We start from the raw sequence: 26,658 nt of genomic DNA, 5'->3' as shown, positions 1-26,658 counted from the left end.
AATGGCCTCTCCTTTATTTCTTTCCTTCCCACACTTTAGGCCCCGGGTAAGCAGTTGCCTCTCGTTCAAGGAGAAACTCTAAAGGGGAGAGTCTCCGCCAAAGGAGGCCACAGATGACAGCTTACCAGAAATCTGTCCTTGCTAAGGCTGAGAAGTCGGGGCTCATAGCTGTCCACCTGAACCCCAAAGAGCAAACTCCGGATTTTTTTGTGGTGAGAATGAAGTCTTGCTAAATATTCCCAGACCTTTTCTCCATTATTTATCACTATCTTGTAAACGGCCACAGTAAAATTTACATCCTAAATAAGAACAGAACAATACAAATCATTCTTTTTTTTCCTTTTATTTATTTTTTATTATAGCTTCTTATTTACAAGATATACACATGGGTAATTTTCAGCATTGACAATTGCGAAACCTTCTGTTCCAACTTTTCCCCTCCTTCTCCCTACTCCCTCCCCCAGATGTCAGGTTGACCAATACAAGTTACATATGTTAAAGTATAAGTTAAATACAATATATGCAATACAAATCATTCTTAAAGCTCCAGAATTCTCATCCTCTCACCCTCATATTGACAAAGGGACCCCGAAACTCTCTAAAATTCCTTGAAGGATAGATTCTCCTTGAATCCAGCCTCTGTAAAGACCCCACCTCAGGACAGACAGCTTCATTCTGTGGGGCTAGCTGAGTCCAGAGTTGGCAATTCTAACCGCATTGAATTAAAGAAACACCCATTCAATTCTAAGATTTCCTATTCAATTCCAGCTCAGGCTGAAACCCAGCTAGTAGATAAAAAGCCATTTTGGAACTCAGTCCTTGCAGAGGAGCGAACATGCCATCCCTGGCACAGCAGCACCTCTACCCGCTGAAATGATACTCTCTTTCAGCGTTACCCTCTCTTTATCCCCCTCACCTATTTCCCTAATGAGACTTTATACCTTTCTGTTGGGATCTCTCTACTAGAAACTTCACTTCTGCCAGGACTCCTCCCTACTTTACTCCCCTGTCAGGACCTTACCACTAATCGCCTTTCTAATCATGCAAAGCAAAGGCTGACTTCCCGATGCCAATAATAAACCTCTTTTTACCAATCCAGCTTTTTAGGTTCGTAAATTCCTTTACAAAGAACCACTAGAAGGGGGTTCCAACAACTCCCTAACTTGCACCAATCCCAAAGGGAATTTAGGGGAGCCAAACTTCTTCATTTGGTTCCCTGAACCCCAAACCTGCCACTAACCTCATCATCTAACTCCCTGGCTACCAGGAGCCCTAATCTCCTCATTTGGTTCCCTGAATCTAATCTCCTCATTTGGTTCCCTGACCTAAGGGAACCCCCAAATCTAGACCTCATCATTATCCCTCTTTTAGGATGTTTTACCAGTAAATTCCCATTTCCTTTCATCAGCCTCAGTCAGTTAATAAAAAATCTTTGGCAATGGACCAACATATGAGCATTTATTAAGCCCATACTTTAAGCTGGTCACTGTGCTGAGTGCTAAGGGAGAAAAGATAAAACAAAACGGCCCCTGCCCTGACATTCCCCTGAGGGACAGACCAAACTGTATACAAAAGATACAAAAGTTTAAAAAAAAAAAAAAAAAAAAAAAAAGGAATCATTAGCAGCTGGAGGGGGAATCAGGTTCTTAAGCTCCAGCGAGAGAGGAAGATGTATGCTTCAGTGGATCATGGATCTGTGGCCTTCTTGGCCATCCTCCAACTGATGTGGGTTGTGCTCCCTTTAAGAAACTAATCCTTTCAGATTGATTTACTCCTTTCTGATTCCCAGCCCCTCCTAGCTGAAGAAGACCTAAGACTTTTGATTCACAAATCCTGGTCAAAGCACCCTTTTGAATTCCAATAGGAGATATCAGGGCTCTCACAACCCCCATTGGATTTCAGCCAACTTGGGCTGTCCCAGCCCCCATTCTAATGATCTGCTCAGGTTTCCCAACCCCCACCTAGCAAATTCTAGCCCTCGATGAAACCCAGTGAGGAACCAACTTGGGACTTCACCCATAGGCCCCTTTAGCTAACTCTTTCCTTATTAAAGAGCCAAACTGGAGTCCTCTCTTTGCGAGAGGTTCCAAACATGCCAGCACCATGCCAGCACATGCCAAGGACTCTCTGCCCACCGGAATATTTCCGGTGCCCTCTTATCTCTACCTTCACCTTTTACTAACTAGACTTTAACTTTACTTCCAAACGCCATAATAAATCTCTTTAATCAATCTAGGTTTTCGGGTCTGTAAATTCCTTTACAAGGAACTCTGCACCGCCATTAAGAGCTCATTTAACTCCGTATCCTTGCGCCGAATCCAAAGGGGTTGCAGGGAAGCTCCATTTGACTCCCTGTACCCCAAACCTGCCACTAGACCTCAATCAACCCTAATTTCATTTAGTTACCCCATATTTAGATCTCATCACAACCACCTGGGAAGGCTGAAAATACTATTATCTCTATTTTACAGATGAGAAAACAGATTTAATTGACTTCACAAAGCTAGTCTGTCTGGGGCGGGACTTGAACTTGGGTCTTCCTGACCTTAAGTCCAATCTTAAGTGCAGGGAAGCAGGCAAAAGTACCAGAAACACAGAGCCAAGTACGGGCAGAGGGACCTTGGGAGAAGCAACAGGGAGCCCCTGCAACTTCCCAAGCGAGAGAGTGATGCAGCAGGCGCTGTGCATTAGGAGAAAACTAGGGCTCAAGTGAACAGGTCCCTTAGTGCAGGAGTCCTTGACAGGAGCCAGACATGGTGAGACCCCCATATGGGGCTGACAAAGAAGCAGCTGCCCATGATGGGGGTTTGAGGTCCCTTTAAGATTCCTCTCTGACTGCCCATGGCTGACCTTCACAAATCCTGATCAAAAGAACCCTTTTGAATATCTGGGCCCAGCCCCCACCCTCAGCTCAGCTTCCCCCAGCCCTCACCTGATCTGAGCTAACTGAAAAGCCCGCCAAGAACTTGGGTACCGCCCATCTTCTAGGTATAAAAGAGGTGAGCTGGAACTCCCTCTCGGCAGGAGCCCTCCCGCCAACACATGGTATCCTTCCAGCCATGTAGAGGTTCCTGCCCGCCCAGTGGCCACCTCTGGCCCTGGCATCTTTCTAACTGAGCTTTATTTCCAAATTTCTACAACAAACCTTTTATTTATCAATCTAGGTTTTCGGGCCTGTAAATTCATTTACAAAGGACGCTGCGCCTCATGGGATTATCTATGTATCGAGAAATAGGGTTCCCCCTTTCCTTTCCCTCATTAGTTGGTGGCCCACCCAGGGACCCCGAAAAATAACCTTAACCTTTTCAGGTCTCTCAGAACCAATTTTTGTCCTTAGCAGTTCGTGCAGCTTCCGGGAAGAATATTTGTGTTCCTACCCTCATCTCACTCTATTTCTAAAACATAGAGCACCCAGACCAGGTTTGGGCTGGGAGCAAAAGTCTCCTGTGTAGACTACTTGATTTTCAGGAAAAAAGCTCTCCTTTTGTCTAATTCTGTCTCTAGAGACAAAAGACCTTCTTTTCCAAGGCTTTTCTAATCCCTTTATCTCGCCAGAAAAGCCTGCCCTCAGGCCGCAACTCCAACACACTGGAGAGTGTCTCTTCACCCCTCCCCCACTACGTGGCCATCCTCTTGGGTCCCAGGCCCACAGTCTCCTTGATCTCTTCTGGGGGAGAAATCTGTGTTTGAGCCCCTCTCGCACTCCACCATAGTGGTAGCTACGAGGAGGAAAAGTTTGGATCGGGGAGAACTTGGAGATGTGTCTCTACCCCACAGCTGTGAGCCTTCACCTTCGCCACCTGAGAAGCACTGGGTAAGATAACATCTCTCCCTTCTCCCATCCTCTCTCTTTTCCAACTTTTCCCATGTGGCTTGGCAACCTGCCATTTAAATGCCCCCATCCTGTCCCCTTCTTGGGGTACAGTGGGGAGATTTGGGGACTCTTTTCAAGATCTCTAGAAATGCCCCTCCCATAGCTTTTACCTGGTTCTTAAAGGCTTCCAGCCCTCTCAGAGAACTAGCTTGTCCCATACATTTTAAAACAGGACTTGGTTTCCTGATTTAGTCATCCTGCATTAGAACATGCTTTCTAGGCTGGATATAAGATTTTTCTAAGCCTCAGGGCATACTTACCTGCTCCCTAAAGCCTAGACAGAGAATTTAAACTGCTCAAGCCTTTCTCTGTCTCAGTACTTTCTCTTGATTGGCATTCTATGCCCCATATGTCAATAATTAAAAGATGCCCTTTCTAAGTTCTGGTCCTGGCCAGCCTAGAGCTTCAGAAAGGAGACCTTTGTAATTTTGGCTGAGGAACAAAATTCCTAATCCAGGCAAATTAATTTTTAAGAGAGTGAAAATAGTTTCTTTTGATTCCTCTTTTTTCCCCCCCATCCTGACTGCAGGCAGGCAGGGGTGAATTAAAGTGATTGAAACTATTTAAAACACTCCTTAACTACTTTTAATTTGGCGCCTCTCTAGAATCTTTCTCTGTCCTGGTGTGCGACAGTTTTCTTTTTTTACTGCCTCAGTTTCCTTAAACTGCCTCTTTCTTGCCTCAACTGCTGGCTTTTCAGCCCAGGAAGCCAGGGATATAAAATAAGAATAGATTATCCCTCAAGCTGCCTTTTAGAGAATGGCTAAATTAACACCTGAATTCTATGTAGAGTTCTAATCTCTCTCTATTCACCCAATCCCCAACTTTCTTTTCAGGAGTCGCATATCTCCAATTAGGGTCTGACTTTTCTAAATGCCCCAAATGCCCCACAATTTACTCACTAAAAGATGGGTGGGGGTAGGGTCTTTTGTCTTCAACTCAACCATTAAGTACCTCGTAACCTCAGGTAAATGCTAGCTGCCTTCCCCTCCCTCTGCCTCTTCTAACAGAGTAGGGAGGCGCCACATGGGATTCCTCCACACCCACCTTCCACCGAAAAGGTTCTGAGTGAGATAGGCTGGCTTTCAAATTAATGGATCTATTTTTTTAAGACTCGTTAAAACTGGGGGACTTGCTAAAACTGTTTGATTATTGCTCTGTATGAGAAAACTTTTAACTATTGCTGCATAAAACTGTTTGACTATTGCTGTTTCAGGAAATTTACTAGTCTGTTACGTATAATCTGATAATTTTTGTAAACAGGAGAGGAAGGAAACTGAGATTTCAGCTGGTCAGGAAATTGGGAAAAACTGATGTCTTATTTCAGTTCAGGCTGAATTGGAAACTATTTTACTCTTTGCTTAAAATTTACTAGACAATGATTTGCAGAGTTATGTTTTAACTTTGAAATCCCTTATTCAGTCTCTGGGATTATTCTTTAGAAACAACCAAAAATCAGACACCTGTCCAAGGACTGGCAGCCTCTCTAATCTGTTTCTCCCCTTCTGTTACCCCAGTTCCTTAATTATTATTTCAGCATTTCAGGACTTTAATGGTTTGGGATAGCCTGTCTTGGTCTAATTGCATAATTTGCTCTATTGAGAGAGGACAGGTGGAGCTGCTCCAGGTCCCGTTTTTCCCTCTCTTAGAGCCCCTGACAGACTTGGGTGCCCTCTTAGGGCAGCAGGACCTCCTTGAGCACTGCTACACAGCAGAGGCTGAGTTAAATGCACAAATGACACAGACCTAAAGACTGTGCATCTCTGGCTGAGATGCCCCCCAACTGCAGAGATTCAAACAGGGAAACTTCTCTCTGAATAAGGAGTGCTGTTCTATGCTAATAATTCTGGGGTTATTAGGGAGAAACTAGTCCTTGCCACAAGTCCTTGCATTTTCTAGTTTTAGTCTGGTTTATTTGTTTTATTGTCCTGACTCAGTTTCTCTAATTATCCTGACTCAGTCCTGCCTCAGTTTCCCTGCTTCTTAGTTCTGCAAAACCTCCCCCTGCCTCTTTATCAGAATACTTGATAAGATCTTATGTTTCAGAATGGCAGAATGCCTCTCCCATCTCAAGCTATGGGAATCTCTTATCAAGATGCTGTCTCCACTGATTATGTCATCTCTCTAGAGACCTACTCCAATATTGCTCTTGCCTCTATTTCAGTCTTCCTGTTCATGAGGTAACACAAACCCCCACCCTCTATCAGCGAGGTGGGACAGCTCAATTTCCCGGGACTTGATTGACGCTGTCTGGAGCTCTACACTCAAGCCAAGCATTGCTCATTGAGCCGTCATGGCACAGCTCTAGCGAAATTAAAAGTTTTTGTCGTATCTCTCTCTCTCCCTTAGGGATGCCTAAAGGGAATGAAAGCTATAGAGCTGGGGTCCAGTTACTGCCTCTCAATAAACTCCACTGAACAGATTATGTAACCTTATCTCCACCCACCTTAACAGGGCTTCTACACCAGCAAAGCTAGCCCATTTGAAGCAAACAAGGTTGGGAAAGAGCAATAATCAAATAGCCTGGGTTTCTGTGATGTCAACCATACTTTATGGATTTATATTTATATTTATATGTATAGGATTTATTTCTAAAATTCAACTGCTAACTTCTTGAATTCTCTTATGTGGAATTAGACAGTCTGTATATGATTGTATTTATATTGGATATTTTAAAACAAACTGATCTGTATGAATAATGTTCACTTATGAAACATCTACTTGGATATGAACTCATTGGGACAAATTCCTTACTGTTATCAACATAAGGTTATGATAAATATTTGTTTAGAATTTATGTTCTTGCATTTTCTCCTCATGTAACTGGTTTTAAGATCAGAGCAATAGTCAATAGAAATTGTTAATGCAATTCAATTATGTCATACCTTGCTGTTTCTAGCCTGATTACATGTAATCATTGTATCCTAAATGTTTGGCCAAATAAGCATTTCGTCTGGTCATCTGTCTGCTACTGGACAACTAATAGATATCTGTAAGACCAAAACTGATTTCTAACACCTGTTGGTTTCCCTTTATCTCATTAACCTGAGATTCTCAGTTCTCTTCTCAGGGCAACTCCTGCCTCCAGACACTCAGAAAGAAGCAGAGGTGTCCTTTTAATGCAAATCTCTTCTAGACTTAAGCCTTAGAAGACCCCAGTCTCTGCCCTGAATTCAAGCAGCAAGAACTGCCTTCTCACCACCACAGCAAACACCACAAGAGTTGATCTGGCCTCCCAGCATCCTGCTCCCTGGTAGGAATTTGAGGTCTGGCCATATTTCCCTTTTATCTCAGGACAGCCTGAACACCTCAGGGCCAGTAAGCTGGGTAGGCTATGCTGATGCTTTTCACCCCTCCTCCATAAAGAGTGGGGAAACTAGGAAGGAAAAGATTCAGGATCTTTGCTTATTGAATAACCAACTCTCTTCAAGAACAGCACAGTTTTTCCAACATTTCCAAGAACTTAAACTGCATTCTTATCTTGATCTGCAGCTCTGACAACTGGGGATATACCCATCCCTAGACCCTGCCTTACAAAAGAGGAGTGGTTTACTAAATCTACTAGATATCAAGGCCTCTTGCCTCTCCTGGCTTCTGGTCCACACCCGTTAATCTCAAACCCAGGAGAAATTAGCTTTCCTGGCGAAAGAGCTAGGCCACAAATGATCTTTTTCTCTCAGCATTTTCTCCTATTTCTCTTTGATAATTAGATGGGCTATCAGACAGGCAGCCCACAGAAGGGACCTGATGCATTTCTTGCTAAAGGCCCCATTCTCCTGAATGTCACCATCTCCACCCTGGATGACACCCCACTTTTAATCTGTTCCTGAGATCTGTTTTCTCTAGGCTTCACACTTTGGATTCTCAGCTGGCCTTTCAGCCTGGAGAACATTGATTGGGGACAACTGACTGGGACACCCCTCGATGCCCTGCTGCCATCCCTCATACCTCATGCCTCACCTCCTGGCATGGAACCCCAAATCTCTACGACCCTTGTCAGCTTGATGCAGTTAAGAGGAAATCGACGCCCCTTTTCCCACATGCATCTGGAGGCGATGGTTTGAGGGAGGAACAAGACGTGGGGACCCTGCTACTCTGAAGATCTTTGGAGAAAATCTTCAACCTTGCCTTAAATGAAGGACACTGCCCCAAATCTTCTTCTTTTTTTTTTTTTTTTTTTTTTTTTTTTTTAATGAATTTAAGTCTCAACTGTTTAAGGGAGGAAATGATGGGGGTTGAGGTTCCTTTAAGATTCCTCTCTGACTGCCCATGGCTGATCTTGATTCACAAATCCTGATCAAAAGAACTCTTTTGACTATCCGGGCCCAGTCCCACTATCAGCTCAGCTTCCCCCAGCCCTCACCTGATCTGAGCTAACTGAAAAGCCCACCAAGAACTTGGGTACCGCCCATCTTCTAGGTATAAAAGAGGTGAGCTGGAACTCCCTCTTGGCAAGAGCCCTCCCACCAACACATGGTATCCTTTCAGCCATGTAGAGGTTCCTGCCCGTCCAGCGGCCACCTCTGGCCCTGGCGTCTTTCTAACTGAGCTTTACTTCCAAATTTCTACAATAAACCTTTTATTTATCAATCTAGGTTTTCGGGCCTGTAAATTCATTTACAAGGGACACTGCACCTCATGGGATTATCTTACTATCTATGCGCCGAGAATTGGGGTTCCCCCTTTCCTTTCCCTCATTACCCAGATGCCCTTGGGTCCTTCTCAGGGTCGTACTTACTGCAGTTGCCAGGTATTGGGAGTCGTGGGAGAAGCTGATGAGGGTCACGGTGTCTCTGGAATATCTGAAAGGCTCGGGAATCTCGTTTTTCAGGGACACGGCGTCCATAATATAAACCGCCCCATCACTGAAGCCGGCCCCCAGAAGGTACCCTAACAACACAGGCCAGAGAACAAGTGCTTAGGAAGACGTGGCCCATCCCGGATGTCATGGGGCCTGGGAAGGCAATCCAAAGGGAGATAAATACCTTCAGGGTTGAAGGTCAGGCACTGAATGCCCACTCCTTCCTCGAAGATCCTGCTCACCACATACATCTTCTTTCGGTAATTCCAAATTTTGAGCAGCCCACACATACTCCCAATAGCAATAAGGGGCTTGTAAGGATGACAAGCAATGGCGTGAATGGCTTCCCTGGGCTCGATCAAGACTTTTTCCAGTTTGGTCCCATCTGCCGTTAAATGGTACACTCTGGCATTCATTGTGCCAATGATAAAATTTCTGTTTGCCAAGGAGAGACCAGGCCATGTCAGCGTTTGTGGGGAGCTGGGGCACAACAGCCATTCAGCTCCTAATTGCACATGAAACCACTCTGTGTCTGTAATTTTGTGACATTATTAACCTTCCATCTCCAAAAATACACCATCAATATCCAACAGCATCCATTTGCAAGTGAAAAAGCCTACTTTTCAACATGCAAATTGAGTCATTAGGTATGCAGATGGACAGCCATTGTACAATTAGCTAATCTGCACATGCAAATATTCATTTGTGTATGCAAATGTGGAGTTCTGTGCACATATGCAGATGTGCCTGTAAATGTTGTAGGGGTAATTAAACAGCCTCATTTGACAATTTGGTCTTGAAAATTTATGGCTATTAATTATCAAACATCTTTAAATGCAGCATCTAGGATGAGCTGAGCTGAGAGAAGAAAAAAGGAGCTAAAAGAGCACAGGAGGGAAACCAAACTTAAAAGGGAGGGGAGCGCCAAGGGGAGGAGCGTCCCAATTTCAGACAAATTCAGACAATTCTTTTAAAAAATTTATCAAGTTTCTGAAAATTCTTTCAGGTTTATCAAATATTTGAAACCTTATTCATTAGGTTATTCATTAGTGAATATTATTGCTTATTCATTAGCAATAAAGTTATCAGCGAAGGGACTCCTTTGCAGGACAGTAAGTGGCTTTCTACCCAGGGAAATCAAACAGGGCCTGATCTCCGGGAGCAGGCAGATCTTCCAGGGAGAGACCCTGTCTGATCTGAGGGGTCACCACGGAGGAAACATGTCCAAACGCGACGGTCGGTGTGCTCTGAGTGTCCAGGTGAGGGGTTTCTGGTTTCTAAGTCCTCTGGGCAGAGCCCACCTGTCTCACCTCACCATGAAAGGGTCCCCAGGAAGGGTGCAGTCTGAGAGGTAGCTCGATTTGGTGCCTGCAGCAAGGAGGGGCTCCTTAGCAAAGGACAGCATTATGATGGGGCTCAGCTTGAACTGGCTGTACCAGTTAACCAGGGACAATTTGCTATCATAGAACTTGATGTGACCTTTGACATCACCAGTTACGAAGTACCTGGAAAACACAAGGCCAGTGTGTCAATCCCTCGGCTTCCTCCTTCCATGTTTCCCATTTCCCCCTCAAGAGAGCCGTCCTAAAACACAAAGCCAAGGCAAGTGTTTGTTTCTGTGCTAAGCTGTGCCCTTCCCAATAATTCTATATTACCACAGGCAGGAGCTGCCCCCTCCTCCCAGCCCAAGAGCAGCTCTCAGGCTCTGAGCGGGCCCAGTCAATCTTAGGGACCAAAAAACATCTCATGGGGGACAAGGGTCTCCTCGCCTTCTGTTTTATTCCCTGGATTCATCTGAAGTTCATGCATCTAAAGTAATTTTAATCACAAAGGAAAATGAATTTTGTGTTTAGAATATATGGGCAGAAAGATCAAATAAAAGCCTGGATTGGCCAAAAGCATCAGCTTGGTGCCCCGGGTGTCTAACACTGCTCTTTCCTGGAGAGAGACAGAGAGACAGAGACAGAGAAAGATAGAGACAGAGACAGAGAGAGAAAGAGAGTGACAGAGAGACAGAGACAAAGAGAGAGAGAAACAGAGCTACAGAGAGAGTGTATGTGCGTATCCATCAAGAAACTAAGTGGAAGGAACTAAGATGCTGAAGTTGGTACTAAACTTAAGAGAAAGCAATAGCAACAAGGAATAACACAGGCCGTCTGAAAAGACAGACTTAGGCCCAATGTCAGGAAGAACTTCCCAGCATTGAGAGCTATCTCCAAAGGGAACAGGGAGTTCTGGGAGGCTTAAGTTAGGAAGTTTCCACTGCTGGGCTGGGGGTGGGAGAAGGTGGAGGGACTCTTTAAGGGAAGGCCGGAGGACCCTTTGTCAGAGGGTAGAGGGGGTCCCTGCTCAGGTCTCAAGAGCCCTAGCTGGTCTCTCAAAGGCCTTCCAACTCCAACCCTAAATGAATTCAGAATCTATAAAAGGATAAATTGCAAAGCCACAGCAATTGTTTGTTTTTGTTTTTTAAGATTCATACCAAGGTTAATAGAGCTGCAAGGGAAAAAACTGTAGTTTACCTTTTGACTTGGTTGCTTTGTCTCAAATCTTAAAACCCTTGAAGACAGGAGTAATTATTATTAGATTATACTTTTCCAGGTATGTTGGATTCTCATCATCCTCTCTCTCTGACTCCTTCTTTTAAAAGGCAAGAGCAAGGCCACTTGTTATCTGACATAAAGCAGGTGTGTAATAAGCACTGAACTGTGTGTTAAATAAAGATTACAACCCCTTCATTTCTTTTATCATCATCTTTTTAGCTCTCACTCATATATTAAAAGCAAAGAGCCTCAGTGGAGCTGCTGAGGGAACAAAATATCAATTGGAATCTGGAACAACTGCCTCTGCTGGCAGTCCCGGGGCTGGGTTGCACGCCTCACCTGTCCACAGTAGTTAAGACGGTAAGCCCATCCTTCTGCAGATGCAACAGTTTACAAGCCTTGATATGAAGCACCTCTAAGGAAGTATAAGATCGAGGTGGGGGGTGAAGGTCCCAGACCACCAGCTTCCCTTCCAGTGTGGCGGTCAAAATCTGTCTGGTCGCAAAATGAAAGACGGACTGGCTAAATCTGCCCACAACCTTGTTGAACGTCTGCAGGAGAAAAGTTATGGGTTACAACGTGTACATACAAAGAATAGGCCCATGAAAAATCTGTAATACCTATCAGTACAAAAATATACAGTTTAACCCCCTAAAAGAAAAACACAATTACTTTGTAGACACTTCTAAGGTCCACAAAAGTCCTGAACTGTTAAAAGCCTGGTGAGGGTCTCAGAGGAGAATTGAATTTAATAAAATAATCTACTAAAAGCAGATCAAAGAGAGATCAATCACTCAAACGTCTCTGATTTTCAGAAAGTGAGAATGGAATTTCAGGTGGGTGCAACCTGTCAGAAAACCTTGCTCTAGTTGTAGAATAATGTTGACACATTCAAAATTTCCTATTCTGCTCTCTGCCATAAAATTATTTCTCCAGGACAGGGTGATACAGGAGTAGTAAGCAGTATTACCCCTGGGATGTAGCCTATTGCTCACTCATAGAATGAAGCTATATCTGCAATAGAATCATAAGATTTAGGCCTATAGGAAGAGTCACCAATTCTAATTTCTTCATTGTGCAGATGGAGAAACTGAGGCCGTGAGAGGTTGATCAAAGTCCCTTTTGCCTAAGGAAGCATCAGAACTGGCTTTCAGATGTGGCGTGTGAGAGGGCCTAGGAGTCTACAAGGGGCTTCCAGAGCCCACCTAGTCATGGCATCGGAAGTCTACAGCTGGAAGGGGCAATTTCTTTAGTGTACAGATGAGGTAACCAAGGCCCACGGAGGTTTAATGGTCATGGATATGAAGGTAGTAACCAGGAGGGATGGGACCCAAAGTCAGTGCACTTTATAGATATACTCACACACATGGGTATGTTTATACACACGTGGATATATACAAATACATATATATTTATACATATACATGTGTACACACACATACACATATATATCCTCCTCAACTATATCAGTTTAGGTTACAGAAGATCTATTTTTTTTAAGTCTTAAAAAAAGAAAACCTGGAAACAAAGCAAAATTTAGTGATTCACTATGTGATTTTTCAAATGTAGTACAATGGGAATCATCACATTTGCTCTCTCTTTGTCTCAGACATATTATGACAATCAATCAAGTAACGACCAATAGTCTAGCAAGTTCTCTGAGCTCTTTGAAAGGAAAGAGTTCTTGAAAATCAGTGTTTTATCTTTCCTGGTACTAGAGGAAACTCACCAAATGCTCTCCTTTGTCATCAAGGCTCACATTAAGTACTGTTCCTGGAGACCAGAAACTCTTCCCAGCCATAAAAGGCAATTACTTTTGGACCTTTTGGATCTTGAGGACAGGGAATATATATACACTTTTTTTTTTTGGCTTAGCAGCTGCAGAGCTCAGCCCAGCACCCAGGGAAAGGTAAATGCTTCAGGGATGCTAGCTGAATACATTTAAATGAAGTAGGAAAGATGGGACTCTGAATGAAAATCAAGACATGAGTCCCATGTATTTTATGATCATTTATACCCTCAGTAACAAGACCCTGCTTGGGAAACTTGCCCCACCTGCCCCTGCCCAAGGGCCTGAAGACCACTGGGGAGCTGGAGCAGCTGGAGCCCACAGTGACACCTGGTGGCTCACCGGGAGGCTGCGCCCTGGGGAAGCAAAGCTGCCTGACGGCTCCCTTTCTTTTGGGCTCTGCTGCCCCTGCAGGGAGGAGAAACTCCTCTGACCATAGAGGTGAAGGCCAGCAAGAGCCCACATCCCCCCCGGGGTGGAGGCTCTCAGAGGGTCCGTTCCACTCTGCAGCCTTTCCTTACATCAAACTTTCCAAAATTCACCCTATAAAGGACAATATTCGAGGTCGGCCTCGGAGTCTGGTCCCACATTACCAACTGCTGGCCAGACCCCATTAGCCTCCCCAACTCAGCAGGTCCAAAGCACCCAAACCCATTATTTTCAACATCCCTCTTTCCTCATTAGTCGCAGAGTTATCCTTGATTTTCATTCGCTCACTCCCACAAGCCATCGGTTACAAATCCTGATTCTTTCTCTACGATATAAATCTCACCCCATTCCTTCTTTTAACTCCACAGCCCCATCCCTTGTTGGAATGCCATTCTTCCCTGGACTATTGAAAAACCTCCTAACTGGACTCTCTGCATCCTCTTTCTCCCCTTTCCAACCTATCCTCAATACTGTCGCCATATTGCTATTTCTTATTATTATTATTTTTCTTTTGCTGAGGCAATTGGGGTTAAGTGACTTGTCCAGGGTCACACAGCCAGGAAGTGTTAAGTGTCTGAGGCCAGATATGAACTGGGGTCCTCCTGACTTCAGTGCTGTGCTCTCCCCACTGCACCACCTAGCTGCCCCATGTTGATATTTCTAAAGCACATGAATGACTGTGTCACTTTTTTGCTCCATTTCAGTGACTTCTTGCTTCACGGATAAATACAAACTTCTGTGTGGGCAGCTGGGTGGCACAGTGGGGAGAGCACTGGGTCTGGAGTCAGGAAGGCTTGAGTTCGGGTCTGACTGCGCCAGCCACTTCACCCCATTTTCCTCATCTCTAAAATGGGGGTAATAACAGCACCTACCTAATAATGGTATCTAGGGACAATAACGGGATGCTTTTACAGATGAGAATATTATCAATATTTTATTGTAAAGTGCTGGGCACAGTGACTGGCACATAGTAGGTGCTATGCAAACACTACTGTTACCATTATTTGGCTTTTAAAGCTCTTCCCAATGTGGGTCCAGTGGACCTTCCCAGTTCTATGGCACAAGCACTCGGTTACTGGATACTTCCCATCCTCACGTCCCACCTGTCTCTCTGGCTTTGCAGAGGCTATGGGCCCCAATGTTCTCTCCCCATCTCTCGGAATCCTTGTCTCTATTCAGAGTTCAGTTCAAATCTTACCTCCTAGATTACTTTGTATTATTCATCTCTTCTCCCTTGTCCTCTTAGCCTTCAGGTGACCATCTCAATCAATTAACCAATCTACAAGCATCTAAGAACTCCCTCCTGTGTGCCAGGTCCTCGGGGATCAGGGACAAGACAATCCTGCCCTGCAGGAGATTCTTGGAGTCTGTCTCCTCTCCCAGATCTCTTAGCTCTTATATACTCTATTCTAAGTACATCATCATCATAGGTGTCAATCTGGTAGAACTGTACTAAGTACTAGAGAATCATTCTCTTAATTCCACCGAGTTAATACCTTGTTTTAGGATTAAATCAATCACACTGAACTAGAGAACTCCTGGGCTAAACTGGATAACCATTGTCTTATCAATTCCTCTGAGTTAACACCTTGCTTCAAATCTCCAGAGTTCTGCCCTTTACAGGGGATGACATTCTACTTGTCAGGGACCTTAGAGCAGAGAAGATCCTTAGTGAGTCAGGGCTGGATGCAATGGTCTTTGAGGGCTCTTTGAGGGCCCTTCCAACCCAGAGCTTCTGGGACTCTGAGTCAAATCCTAGCTCTCCTTCTTGTGTCGCTTCAGACAAGTCATCCTGCCTCTTTGGCCTCAGTCGGTCATATGGAAAATGGGGAAGCTTAAACTCATAAACACCTTTCTAATTAACAATTAAACATTCTCATAAATGTAATAAACATACTCACTTTTTCACTTAAAGCTGGCAGGCTAACTTCAATAACATCATTTTCATCATCCTGTTAAGTACAGGTAAATATTAATATTTCTGTTCCAAAAAAGAGGAATTTCATAACATCAGGACAGTCACAACAACAGCATATAAATGCCCTGACAAGGATAAGAGGGTATTATCTCTTGGAGTTAAAAATGACCAGTTGTCTCTTGCATACTCCCCAGGATCAGATTCCGAACAAAGACAGAAATTAAAAGACCTTTCATGTGTATAAACTACTGAGTTAAAAACCAGGCCGCAACCTCCTACATAAGCAGCCAGAATTCTGCTGCTCACTCCTTCTGGCCTCCTTTCCCATCCGACATTTTCAGGATCTCTGGGTACCAGAAGAAAGGGTAGAAGGGAACAGGAATGGGTAGGGGGCACCTGCTACTTGGGGCGGGTAGAGCTTGGGGAGCTGTCCAAGGGCTGGAGAGACACGTCACTTTGGGTTGCTGCCTTCTCTTCCTCTGGGTCCTTCTGCACTATCGCAATACAATCAGCACAAAGAGAAACACTGGGCACCCTGGATTTCTCGAGCACCCCCAAGATTCGCATGGCAGACAAACAGCCAGGAGTAAAGTTAAAGGCTCTTGGCGGCAGCACCATGAGTCCAGCATCAGAATCACTCCTGGATGGACACAGCGTGACCAACTATGCTGCTTCTCTTGGGGCAGAAGTTCTGGAGATTTACTCAATTTACAGAATTTATTCATAATTAGAGCATCCCCAGAATAGAATGGGATGTGGCAAGCGTCATATCACAGGCCTGGAAGGGGATGCTGGCCAATCACTTGGTGGGGAGGGTGTAGAGAAGATGGGTGCTCCCTGTAGGAGGACCTGGATTAACAGCCCCTTTGGGAAGAGGATTGTGTGACTGACTAGCCTCTCTGACCTTCTAGGAGAGTAAGTCAGTTCTACCTTCCCGCATACTGATTTGAGTCAACTTCGTACTCAGGAATTTCATTTTTGAATATTTCTGACCACATAAGAAAACAGTGAACAGTATTTGAGAACCATCCCTCAAGTTCCACCCACTTCTTCCAGGGGCATTTTATTTTAAGGAAATGTCTACTAAGGGGAAAAAGTTTCTAGCGTGTGGAAGAAAACTGTTCTCAAATAAATCTTTTTTTATCATTCTAAGGAAAGATTCCTAGAGTTTGGAATTTCAAATCCGGGGTTGAAAAATCAAGGTAAGCTTTGTAATAGGATGAGAATAAACAATGAGATGATCCAGGCCAGTTCCAATGATCTTGTGATGGAGAGAGACACCTATACCCAAAGAGAGAACTGTGGGACTGAGTGGGGATCACAACATAACATTCTCACTCTTTCTGTTGCTGTTCGCTTGCATTATGTTTTCTTTCTAATTTTTTTTCCTTTTTGAGCTGATCTTTCTTGTGCAGCAAGATAATTGTATAAATATGTTTATATATATATTGGATTTAATATATGTTTTATCATGTTTAACTTATATTGGACTACCTGCCATCTAGGGCAGGGGGTGGGGGAAGGAGGGGAAAATTTGGAACACAAGGTTTTGTAAGGGTCAATGTTGAAAAATTATCCATGTATATGTTTTGAAAAGCAAAAGCTTTAATAAAAAATATTTTAAAAAACAGGATGAGGATAGCACAATTTTAAGAAAACATTCTGAAGCATACCTTTTCAAACTTACAAATAATCTAACAAAAGGCCAGACTAAAGTCATACACCAGAGAATGATCATGTTTCTGCCCTGCCTCCAATGCTACTTCCAGTTTCACTTACCCATTCAAAGTACAGAAGATTGGTTTTGCTGTTGCTCACCAATTCTCTATAATTACCAGGATTAAAAATAATGTATTCCTGAAATGTTAGAAGAAAAAACAATGGGGTAAAAAAAAATAAAATAAATCCTGTTTTAGCATAAAGTTTACATTTACAGTCTTCAGTATTGAAAAGCAGAGCCGTAACATGCCTCAGGCCCCATTTCAGCAGCAGGGCACCTTCTCCTCTGAAGGGGACCGAGCTTGGCCCTCTCAGTGTATTATTGTCTTTTTCTCCTGTACATAACTGTAAATCCCATGAGGATAAAAACTTATCCAGAGGATCTCTAGGTTCCCTCCAGATTTTCAATAAATATTTGCTGAATGAATTAAATAATAAACTACACAGAAGAATAGAACAGACTAGATAAATCATTTTCATTCTGTTCCTTCAATGGACTTGGCAGTTACTGGGCACTACCGTATAAGGGGGAGGCAAAGACAAAACTCATACTGTCCCCGGCAGTCGCTTTGGCGGCCGATGGAGAAGGCACCGAAAGGAGAGAGCCCCAGCAGCCACTGCCGCCACCCCAGCGCAGCTTCAGCTTCCTGTGTCCGGACCATCATGGCAGCTCCCGGGGGGTCTGTCTGCCCTGAGTCTCTCCCTGCTTCGGTCCATCCTCAGCCACTGCAGTGACGTTCTGAAAGCACGGGTCTGGCTGCGTCACCCCCTCCCTCACCCGCTCCAGATCCTCCAGGATCCCTCTCACCTCCGGGATCAAAGACAAAACGCTCTGCTTGGCATTCAAAGCTCCTGCTGCCTTCCCAGCCTTCCCAACACACTCTCTCTGATCCAGTGACAAGCCTCCTGGCCTTCCTGGCTTCCTTTAAGCCTCCACTAAAATCCCATCTTCTACTTTCCCAACCTTCTCCATTCCAGTGTCTTCTCTCTTTATCTCATATGTAGCTTGTTTGTACATTTGCCTTATTGCTCCTATTAGACTGTAAGCTCCTTGAGGGCAGGGACTGACTTTTGCCTTTCTTGGTATCCCCAGGGATTAGGACAATTCCTGGCATCCAGCAGGCGCTTAATACCTGCTTAATGACCAACTGATCTCTCTACAAAACAGGAATATCATTTGGTCTCTTGTTTCAGAAAGTGACTTAGGGGATGGCATCCCATATCTGATTTCCACTGTGAGGAAAAGTGGGAGAGTTTCCTGTAACGGGATGTGCCTGATTAATCTGAAGTTCCTCTTTCCTTCTCCAGCTTCTAACGTGGAACTCACCTGAACACCCGCATGCGGCTTCAGGGTGACAGAGCACGCTGGTGTCTCGGTGTTCACAGTCCACCTCCAGATGCAAAGTCTCTTTAAGGGAAGGTAACAAAGAGATGCGTAAGAAAGGCGTGCTGAAGGTGAGAGAGAGCTCCATCCCGTGGCAGCCATGACACCGCGCGGTCACTGGGCACAGCCACCAGCTGGCACTCCACCAGGGGAGGAGATCAGGGGTATGAGAACAGATGGGTTTCTTCTGAATGTGGGACAGGCAGGCTCAGGGATGCCCATCTGCAGAAGCTGCAAGGAGACAGAGCTTTACTAACAGACCCAGCGCAGACTTTACCTGCTCTGTCGCGTCATCAATTGTCACTAAAAACTTGGCATCTCTGGTCATGGCCATGGCTTTAATGCCGTTTCCTTCTGGACAGCTGTCGAATATCGTATGCACGGGAATACTGCAAAGCAACGGAGGGGCCAGTGGTTACTAAGATGCGACTGTCACCATTCCGGTTCAGGGCTGGCTACTTGATCCCCGCTCCTCCCACACCATTCGGCTTCAGGAGAATACATGGGGTCATTTTTTCACAAGGACAGGCTTTGAACTTGGCTCTTCCCCCATTTTCCCACTATCGATCGCTTTCTGGTTTGGTCTCTGACCAACACGGACCCCATCGTTCACCATTTCAGTACCATCCCCCATGTCACCTTAGATCCCTCCTCACCGCCTGCCACCATGCCGACTACCAAGCTGGGTCACCCCTCCCTCCCCCCCACCGAGTGCTTTCTCTGGTCTTTGGCTGCTTGATGGCCATTGTTGAAGTCTGGTTAATGGGGCTGACTGGGTCCATTTCCAATTTAGGCTAATCTCCTCTGGACCCTCACTACGCTTTAACAATCGTTCATCCATTCCTTGAATCCTGCCTACCTAGTGAACACAGGAGGCAATTCCCCTAAATCATCTCCAGAGCTGCCAGGCTCTAAGCCTTCCCCTTATTTCTCTAAATCTCAGCAAATGAATTTAGTCTCTTCCTTCCTAGGCTGTCAGAGGGTACCACCTAAAAGTCTCCCTGCAGCCCCAGCAGTCTCTGCTAATGTCCCCCACCTTTCTGAGCCCCCCATCACCTAGGTCCCTCACCTGTACTCTGTCACCAGATTGCTCCCCGTTCCCATCTCCCTGCTCCACGCTCCTGCTTGCCTTCTCCCCCACACTGTGATTCCCTCTGCCCCTTCTCCCAGGCCCCTCTGCAGACCCTTCCTCGCCACCCCAGTCCTCGATCACTGTGACCGAGCCTGGGCTCCTGTGGACGCTGCTTCTCTCCCTGGATCCAAGGTCCATTTCTCAACTAGCCCATGAGCTCCTTGAGGATGGACCTCTTTGTGTCCTCAAGGTAGAGTTCCACAAAGAGTGCTGATCGATGATGGTGTTCTGTTCCCTTTCGTTTGGTTTGTTTTGTTTTTTTGTTGGCTCCAGAGGAGCCAATGAGGGAATCCCCCTGACCGGTTGGGCCAAGGCCTTCCTGGAGAGACAAGCCTGTCCCCCTGGCCTCCCCCTGGTGGGTCCTAGGCTTGGGCCTCTTGCTGAAGGCTCTTGGGTGTGTCCCTGTCACTAAAGGCTGCGTCAAAGATGACTGACAAAGCAGCAAGCAAAGAGAATAAGAGACATTCTTGTGCTCCTCTCTTTGGAATATGGGGCTTGGGACTCTCCTCTGCGGGCTCTCTGGGCAGGGGGCTCTGAATTTGGGGTTGGCCAGGCCTATTCCCTTCTGTAGGTCAAGATTAAGAACTCATGCAGTGCAATGGGAACAAGATACAGTTCGAAGGGAAGACCGCTGCTCGGTGATGAAGAGGGAACCGTTTTTAATAAGGAGTTTCAGAGATCCCTGTCTAATATCCAACATACAGAGACACTTCTCAGTCTCCTGACTTCCCAGCCCAAGGCCAGGGGGAAGGGGAGCTCAGCTACAGGGATAGGGCATGGGCTTTTCTGTGGGTGTGTTTCTCTTGGACTTGGCTACTTCACTCAGGAGTTCCGGTGTGCTGAAGGGCAGCAGGAAAGACCCTTCTCAGAAGAGAAGGATGAGCTCCCACCCCCAGAGGCCTGGCTAACCTGAAGAGATGAACCCCAAAGCCGTTGCTTGGACGGTAGAGATCAGAGGCAAAGGGAAAACGTGGTTAAGAGCCCCACAAACCTTCTGGGTCTTTGCCTCCCCAGACAGGGAAGAGCTGTGACTTGTATAAGTTACTACTGTGCTGTAAGAAGTGATGAAGGGGACAGTTTTGGAAATAACTGGGATGATCCCTAATAACTGATACAGAGTAAAGTGAGCAAAACCAGGAAAACTAGGTACACAGAAACGACAACATTGTAACAATAATTGTGAAAGACCTCCTAACTCTGATCAACGCAATGAACCACCACGATTCCACAGGACTCTGGATGAAAAATGCTATCCCACTCCCAGAGAGAGTGCCCACAGACTCAAAATGCGGACTGAAGCCAACTTTTTTCTCTTTCTTTTGCTTCTTTTTATTTTTATTTACTTTTTGGAAAATGGCTAATGTAGAAATATGTCTTGTCATATGTTTAATGTATATTGTAATTTTTTTTTTAACTTCTCAAGGGGACAAGGGGCAGAGAAAGGAAAAACTGAATCTGGAACTGAAAGTAAAATAATTTTTTTTTAAAGTTAGCATTAAAAGTGTTTTGTGGTCAATGCATCGGGCTCCAAAGATTGAACCCAATCCCTTGCTCTTAAAAGTTTAGCAAAGAGCCCTGGTCCTTGAGCCAGACTCACAATTGTAACCTTTCCAGCCTGGTCAGACCTGCTTAAACTTGTGTTTTTCCTGGCATGGCTTTAGTAAATTAAGGGTCACCTTCCCACTATGACGAGGCAGATTGGGGGTTAGGGTTTAGACCAGGGGTTCTCAAGCTACGGCCCTCGGGCCAGATGCAGCCACTGAGGATGTTTATGCACCCGCCGGGTTATGGCAAATGGGCTGAGGGGCAGAAACAGAGTGTGAGCTTTTGTTTTTACTACAGTCCGGCCCTCCCACAGTCTGAGGGACATGAACTGGCCCCCTATTTTAAAAGTTTGAGGACCACTGGTTTAGACTGATGTTTCTTTTATTTACCCAGGGAAAAACATGCAGGAATTTTTCTGATTTTGTTTCTTTTTTTTTTTTTTTTTTTTTTTCATGGCTTCAAGAAGATGAGTTGAGAAATATATTGTCTATGGGAAAAAGAATTCAAGGAACTTATTGCTTATTATTAAAGCCCTTTTTATGAAATTATTCAAGTGACTATGCAAACACATGTATAAAAATAGTTTTACTTTGAATAACAGCTCTGAGAATTTAGTACAAGTGGGGAAAATGAAGCTAAAATGAAATAAGAATATCTCATAGCAAAAATATCTGTGAATCAAAACTATTCTCCAAATTTGATTTTAAAAGCGGGAGCCAAAATAGAAGAAAATTAGTTATGTGGATAAAACATTTTTAAAGAGAGAAAAATTTACTTTTAGAGCTTGACAATACAAACCCAATTATCAAGTTTTTCTTTGTTTTCCCCAAAAGTGTTCTTATAATTTAATTTTTCTGTTGGCCTCCTTCAATAGCATTCAGGTTACAGGATTATTTTTAAACAAAAAAAAAATTTTTATGATGTTCTAATGATCGATTTAAAGGATTGGTTTATTTAGGGATTTTTTAAAAATCTCTTATAAATGGAAAAGCTGAGCAAAGGTTACTTCTCTGGTCCTCACAGGGTGATCAGCCATGATCCCTTGACAATGTAAAAACAGAAGGTGGAGAAATATGGCTTGTTGACTATTGTGCACACTGGTAACAACAACGGGAAAGAAGATAAAAATATTAAATTCCAAGCCTACCCCGAGAAGCCATCCCATACAATCACCAGGCAGTTGGGGCCTTTGTCAGCTGTTGCAATCCACCTTCTGTTTTCACTCACACACATACAAGTGATCACGTTACTGTGGCCCTACAGAGATAGAGAAAAGCACAAAGGCTAGACCAGCCCCATGGGAGGACAGCATAGGGAACTGCTTGTGGGGGAAAATCGGAGGGGGAGCCCAGGGTCAGACTGGGCTCAAAGCATCTTCCTTATTCCCTTACACTGATTTTACATTTCTGTGGGTACCTGTTGTCTCTCCCAATAGAATGAAATTCTCTCATTTTTGTCTCTGAATCCCCAATATCTAGTATAGTGTCTGGTATTTAGGAAGAGCTTAATAAATTCTTTTTGACTGACTCAGTGATGGACACTACCAGTGAGTTGGGCCTAGATTTAAACAGGAGGAGAGCAGGCTAGTTTGACTTAGGGAAGCTGAAAAGTTTTTTAACTGACTCTAAGCTCCTCCCTGAGACATAGTCTTATCATTTTAATACTCATATTTAATTTGTTAGCAATGACAATAACAAAAATAATAATAATTAGTAATTGATTACAAAATGAAAACTAAAACAATTTTGAGGTTCCATCAGATTGGTTAACAAGAAAGAAAAGGAAAAGGACAAATGATGGAAGGACTTTAGAAAAACTAGGCTACTAATGCATTGTTGGTGGCATTGTAAGCTAGTTGAATTTAGAACTATGCCCAAAGTGTTATCAAATTGTGTGTACCTTTTGACACAGAAAATAGATCTGTATCCCAAGGACAGCAAATAAAAAAGGGAAAAGATCCTCTTTGTATCAAAATATTTTCTTTTCTGGTGGCAAAAAAAAATTGGAAATTAGGGGTACCCAGCAATTGGGGAATAGCTGAACAAATTGTGGGTACATGATTGTGATGGAATTCTACTGTGCTATAAGATGGCTTCAGAAAAACCCAGGAAGACTTGCATAAACTCATGCAAAGTGAAATGAGCAGCACCAGAAGAACATTGTAGACAGTAACACCGAGGATCCACTGGGAAAGACCCGGCCACTCAGATCAAAACAATGATCCAAGACAATTCCAAAGGTCCCATGATGAGCCCTCCACCTCCAGAGAGAAAACTGGGGGAATCTGAGTGCAAATTGAAACATAATTTTTTTCCTCTCCTTTTTTTTAATCTGTGTCTTTCTTTTGCAACACAGCTAATATGGAAATATGTTTTGCATGATTTCACATATATAATTGTGATCCAATTATATGCCTTCTCAAGGAGGGGGAGGGTTGGAGAACATTTGAAATTCAAAATTTTGATAATTTAATGTTTAAAAAATTTTACATGTAATGGGAATTATTTAAGGAAAAAATGTGCTGGAAAAAATAGTAATTAGTAGTAACTAATATTTATATAGCTCACAAAGATTTCTAAAGTACAACCACCTTAGGGAGGTAATGTATTGTTTCCATTTTACAGATGGGAAAATTGAGGGCCTGAGAGGTTAAGTGACTGATGGTAATGGGGGGGGATGTCACAAAATTAATGCGTATCTGTAGAGGAATTAGGATCCAGCGAATGGCTTCATCTTCCATACCTTTCCCTACCACTATGCTCTAACTATTTAATCAAATCCGAGGTGATGTCTCTACAGCACTTTGCAACATGAAGTCATCTATAAATGTCACCTGGTTATTGGTGTAGCAGCAGCATTATCCTGCAGCCTACAGACCTGCTTTCATCCTGGACTGTGTTTCACAAACTCCTCCCCTCCCCCCCAGCCAGAGCTGATCTTCCCTCCCTGCTACTTTGGCCCCTCCCCATACCTGAGCTCAGCCAGGCTCATTCCCACCTCCAGGCCTTTGCTCCCCCTCTCTCCTCCCATTAAAGAGATTCTGGTCCTCCCCCCACCCCAGCCCATTCTCCAAGTCTGATCTCCTTCCAGGCCCTTTCCCCACAACTCAGTTCACCCTGTACTTTCCCTCAAGTTCTCCCTTTGGTAGTTTACAGTCTACAGCACAAAGCTTCTACACATACTCTGGGGGTGGACTAAGGTGGATCAGGGACCCCATCGACTATGTGGCCCCCCCCCACTCCAATGAGTCAATGAAAGACAGAAGGGTTGGTAAGAGACAGAGAGATAGAAAGCAGGAGGAGGGGGCTCCTGATGATCCCAAGGAAAGGCCAGGTGGCCATGTCTAGAGTGAAGGCAGGAACAGTGAAGGCCATGGCCATCTCCCAGGGAGTTACCAGGCACCGTCAGCGATCCCCCCACCGCTACATCAGCCTCCTCTCATCAGCTGGAAAGCAGAGCCAGCTCAGACATTCGGGGCAGTCTCACCCCATGTCAGTGAGAAGGGGGGGATCTCTCCTGGGGTTCCCAAGCAGAGGTACCCACACAGGGAGATGGCTCACACTCCTGCTGCTACTGGACTGCTCTGACCCCTTCTCTCCACCCCCTCGGCTGCTTGGGTGCCATTGCCAGGATGCCCGCCTTCACTCCAGCATAGGGACTCCATCTGGGCATCAGCAGGGGCACCTCTACAGCCTGGTGCCCTTCGTCTCTGGAGCCTTGGGTCCTGGCCCCAGGCTCTCTCCTCTGGAGGCCAGCCTGCTCTGAGGGAGGTTACCCCATGCTGCTGCTGCCAGGGAAGGGAAAGGAGGAGGCAGAAGTCTCCGCTGCCTCTCTTGGCCTCCAGGCCCCTCTTCCCTTGCCGGTTCCTGAACTCCCAGTCTCTCCTGGGTCAATGAGGGGGCAGATGAGGGCTCTAGGCAGCAGCAACCTCTGGGCCAGGCGAGGCCTTGTTTCCCGATTCTCACAGGAGGCCTGATGTGGCTGTCTGCGCAGGCCACCCAAAGCACTCGGGACCACAGCAGGCACTGGACTCTCGCCCCTTTGCCAGTCCTACTGTCTCAGGGCAGCAGTTGGGGAAGCCAGTCTGAGATCAAGTCTGGCCCTGGACCCTCGCCAGCTGGCTGGGCCTCGTCCGCCCGATTGCCCCCTTTCCCTCTCGGGCCGAGGGCGACTGGCGAGGTCCGGGGCTCTCTTCCCTTCTGGAGAACAGGCCTCACCTGGAGATGGTGCTGGCAGTTCTTAAAGACATCATAGAGCACGGCCGTGTGGGAGCAGGCGTAGAGCACAACCCTGTCGTTCCCGTCACGCATGTTGTAGATGGGGAGGGAGCAGTTCCATCCGTAGCACCAGGCCAGAGTCTGCAGGGGAAAAGCAGGCCCAGAACCTCAGCACCCCACGAGATCACAGCCCCCCAGGGGCCCCAGCCCTGGCTTCCAGGGGCCTGTCTCATCTCCTAGCACCTTCCTCGGGGTGAAGGCAAGAATGACAGCAAGAGGAGGGAGAGGGCTTCCAAACATAGTCTTCTGCGCGTTTCCTCACAAGTTGATGGAGCGGGACCAGCAAGTGATCCGAGAGAAGACCGAGGCTCCAAGACTGGTTCTGGATCTCAAAGCTACCAAGTTGTGGAGACAGGATCCAAACTCGCATCCTCCTGGCTCCTGTTCCAACCCTCCCTTTACTGGAAGTGACCACATGAGAGAAACCCTTTGCCAGAACAAGCCTCGAACTATGCAATGAAATCATCTACCCAGAGGTATCCCAGGGAGAGAAAAATGTCAAATCAGAAATCAAGTCAAGATAGAAAACAAAGAAAAATCACATTAGTAAAAATCTTTAACCCAACTTGTTTCATAAAAGAACTACAGGTACTAGAAATGCAAAGTAATCTCCCATGATAAAATGAGGGTTTTTTTTTTTTAAACAACAAAAAGCACAGTTGGGCCTTATTAAATACATAGAGATCACTGAAAATAGAAGTTTGAATCAAATGCTTTAAAAAGACTCAAAATATGTCTGACAAGAAAAAGTGCTTTGTGCTGTGAGACAGGAATCCAGAGAAATATGAAAAACTCATCCGAACTGATACAGAGCAGAGAAAGCAGAACCATGAGCCCAGTACATTCAAATAAATACAAATGGGGGGAAAAAAACAAAGAAGTTCAGAATCCAGATCAGAGACAATGAGCAGCTTTGATTCCTGAGAGATGGGAGACCCAGGCCCATGACCCATTCTTGGTAAAAGGTAGGGGGTCTACACACACAAGTAAAATATTACATATTCTGTTGGATGGAATTGTTTAGAGGGTCTGACTTCTTTTGCTTTTTTACAAAGGAAAGCTCTACTGGTGAGGGAAGGATTAAGAAATGACAGTGGTATTATTAAAAAACGATTCAAAATAGTGAAAAAAGAAATAATGGATTTGATATTTTGGAGTTTATCTAATCATTGTTTTGATTGTCATAAAGAGTAGGGCTAGTCATTAGGGGAGGTAGCTGCATCTGGAGGCCCCTATACTTTGGGAGATGA

At 45.0% G+C, this 26,658-nt stretch overlaps 1 protein-coding gene across 3 annotated transcripts in view; it reads right to left on the bottom strand.

Moving 5' to 3' along the window:
- CFAP251 (cilia and flagella associated protein 251) overlaps positions 1–26,658 on the bottom strand; it is a 130,574-nt gene that overhangs the window by 90,213 nt on the left and 13,703 nt on the right. For all 3 annotated transcript variants that reach the window (XR_012487683.1, XM_074298164.1, XM_074298175.1), the window contains 11 exons: positions 25,349–25,489; positions 22,279–22,388; positions 18,732–18,843; positions 18,398–18,478; positions 17,131–17,208; positions 15,335–15,385; positions 11,555–11,766; positions 9,986–10,180; positions 8,860–9,110; positions 8,613–8,764; positions 126–299 (listed from right to left, as the gene is read on the bottom strand). Coding sequence is in view for 2 of the 3 variants with exons in the window: in XM_074298164.1 (XP_074154265.1) it covers positions 126–299; positions 8,613–8,764; positions 8,860–9,110; positions 9,986–10,180; positions 11,555–11,766; positions 15,335–15,385; positions 17,131–17,208; positions 18,398–18,478; positions 18,732–18,843; positions 22,279–22,388; positions 25,349–25,489 (1,557 nt within the window). In the remaining variant the exon portion in view is untranslated. The remainder of the gene's footprint in view (positions 1–125; positions 300–8,612; positions 8,765–8,859; positions 9,111–9,985; positions 10,181–11,554; positions 11,767–15,334; positions 15,386–17,130; positions 17,209–18,397; positions 18,479–18,731; positions 18,844–22,278; positions 22,389–25,348; positions 25,490–26,658) is intronic.

The sequence above is a fragment of the Sminthopsis crassicaudata genome, chromosome 1 (genome assembly GCF_048593235.1).
Source record: "Sminthopsis crassicaudata isolate SCR6 chromosome 1, ASM4859323v1, whole genome shotgun sequence".
In the NCBI taxonomy this organism is placed as follows: domain Eukaryota; kingdom Metazoa; phylum Chordata; class Mammalia; order Dasyuromorphia; family Dasyuridae; genus Sminthopsis; species Sminthopsis crassicaudata.
Note: the sequence above shows the minus strand (reverse complement) of the source record. Positions and strands in the feature narration are given on the sequence as shown.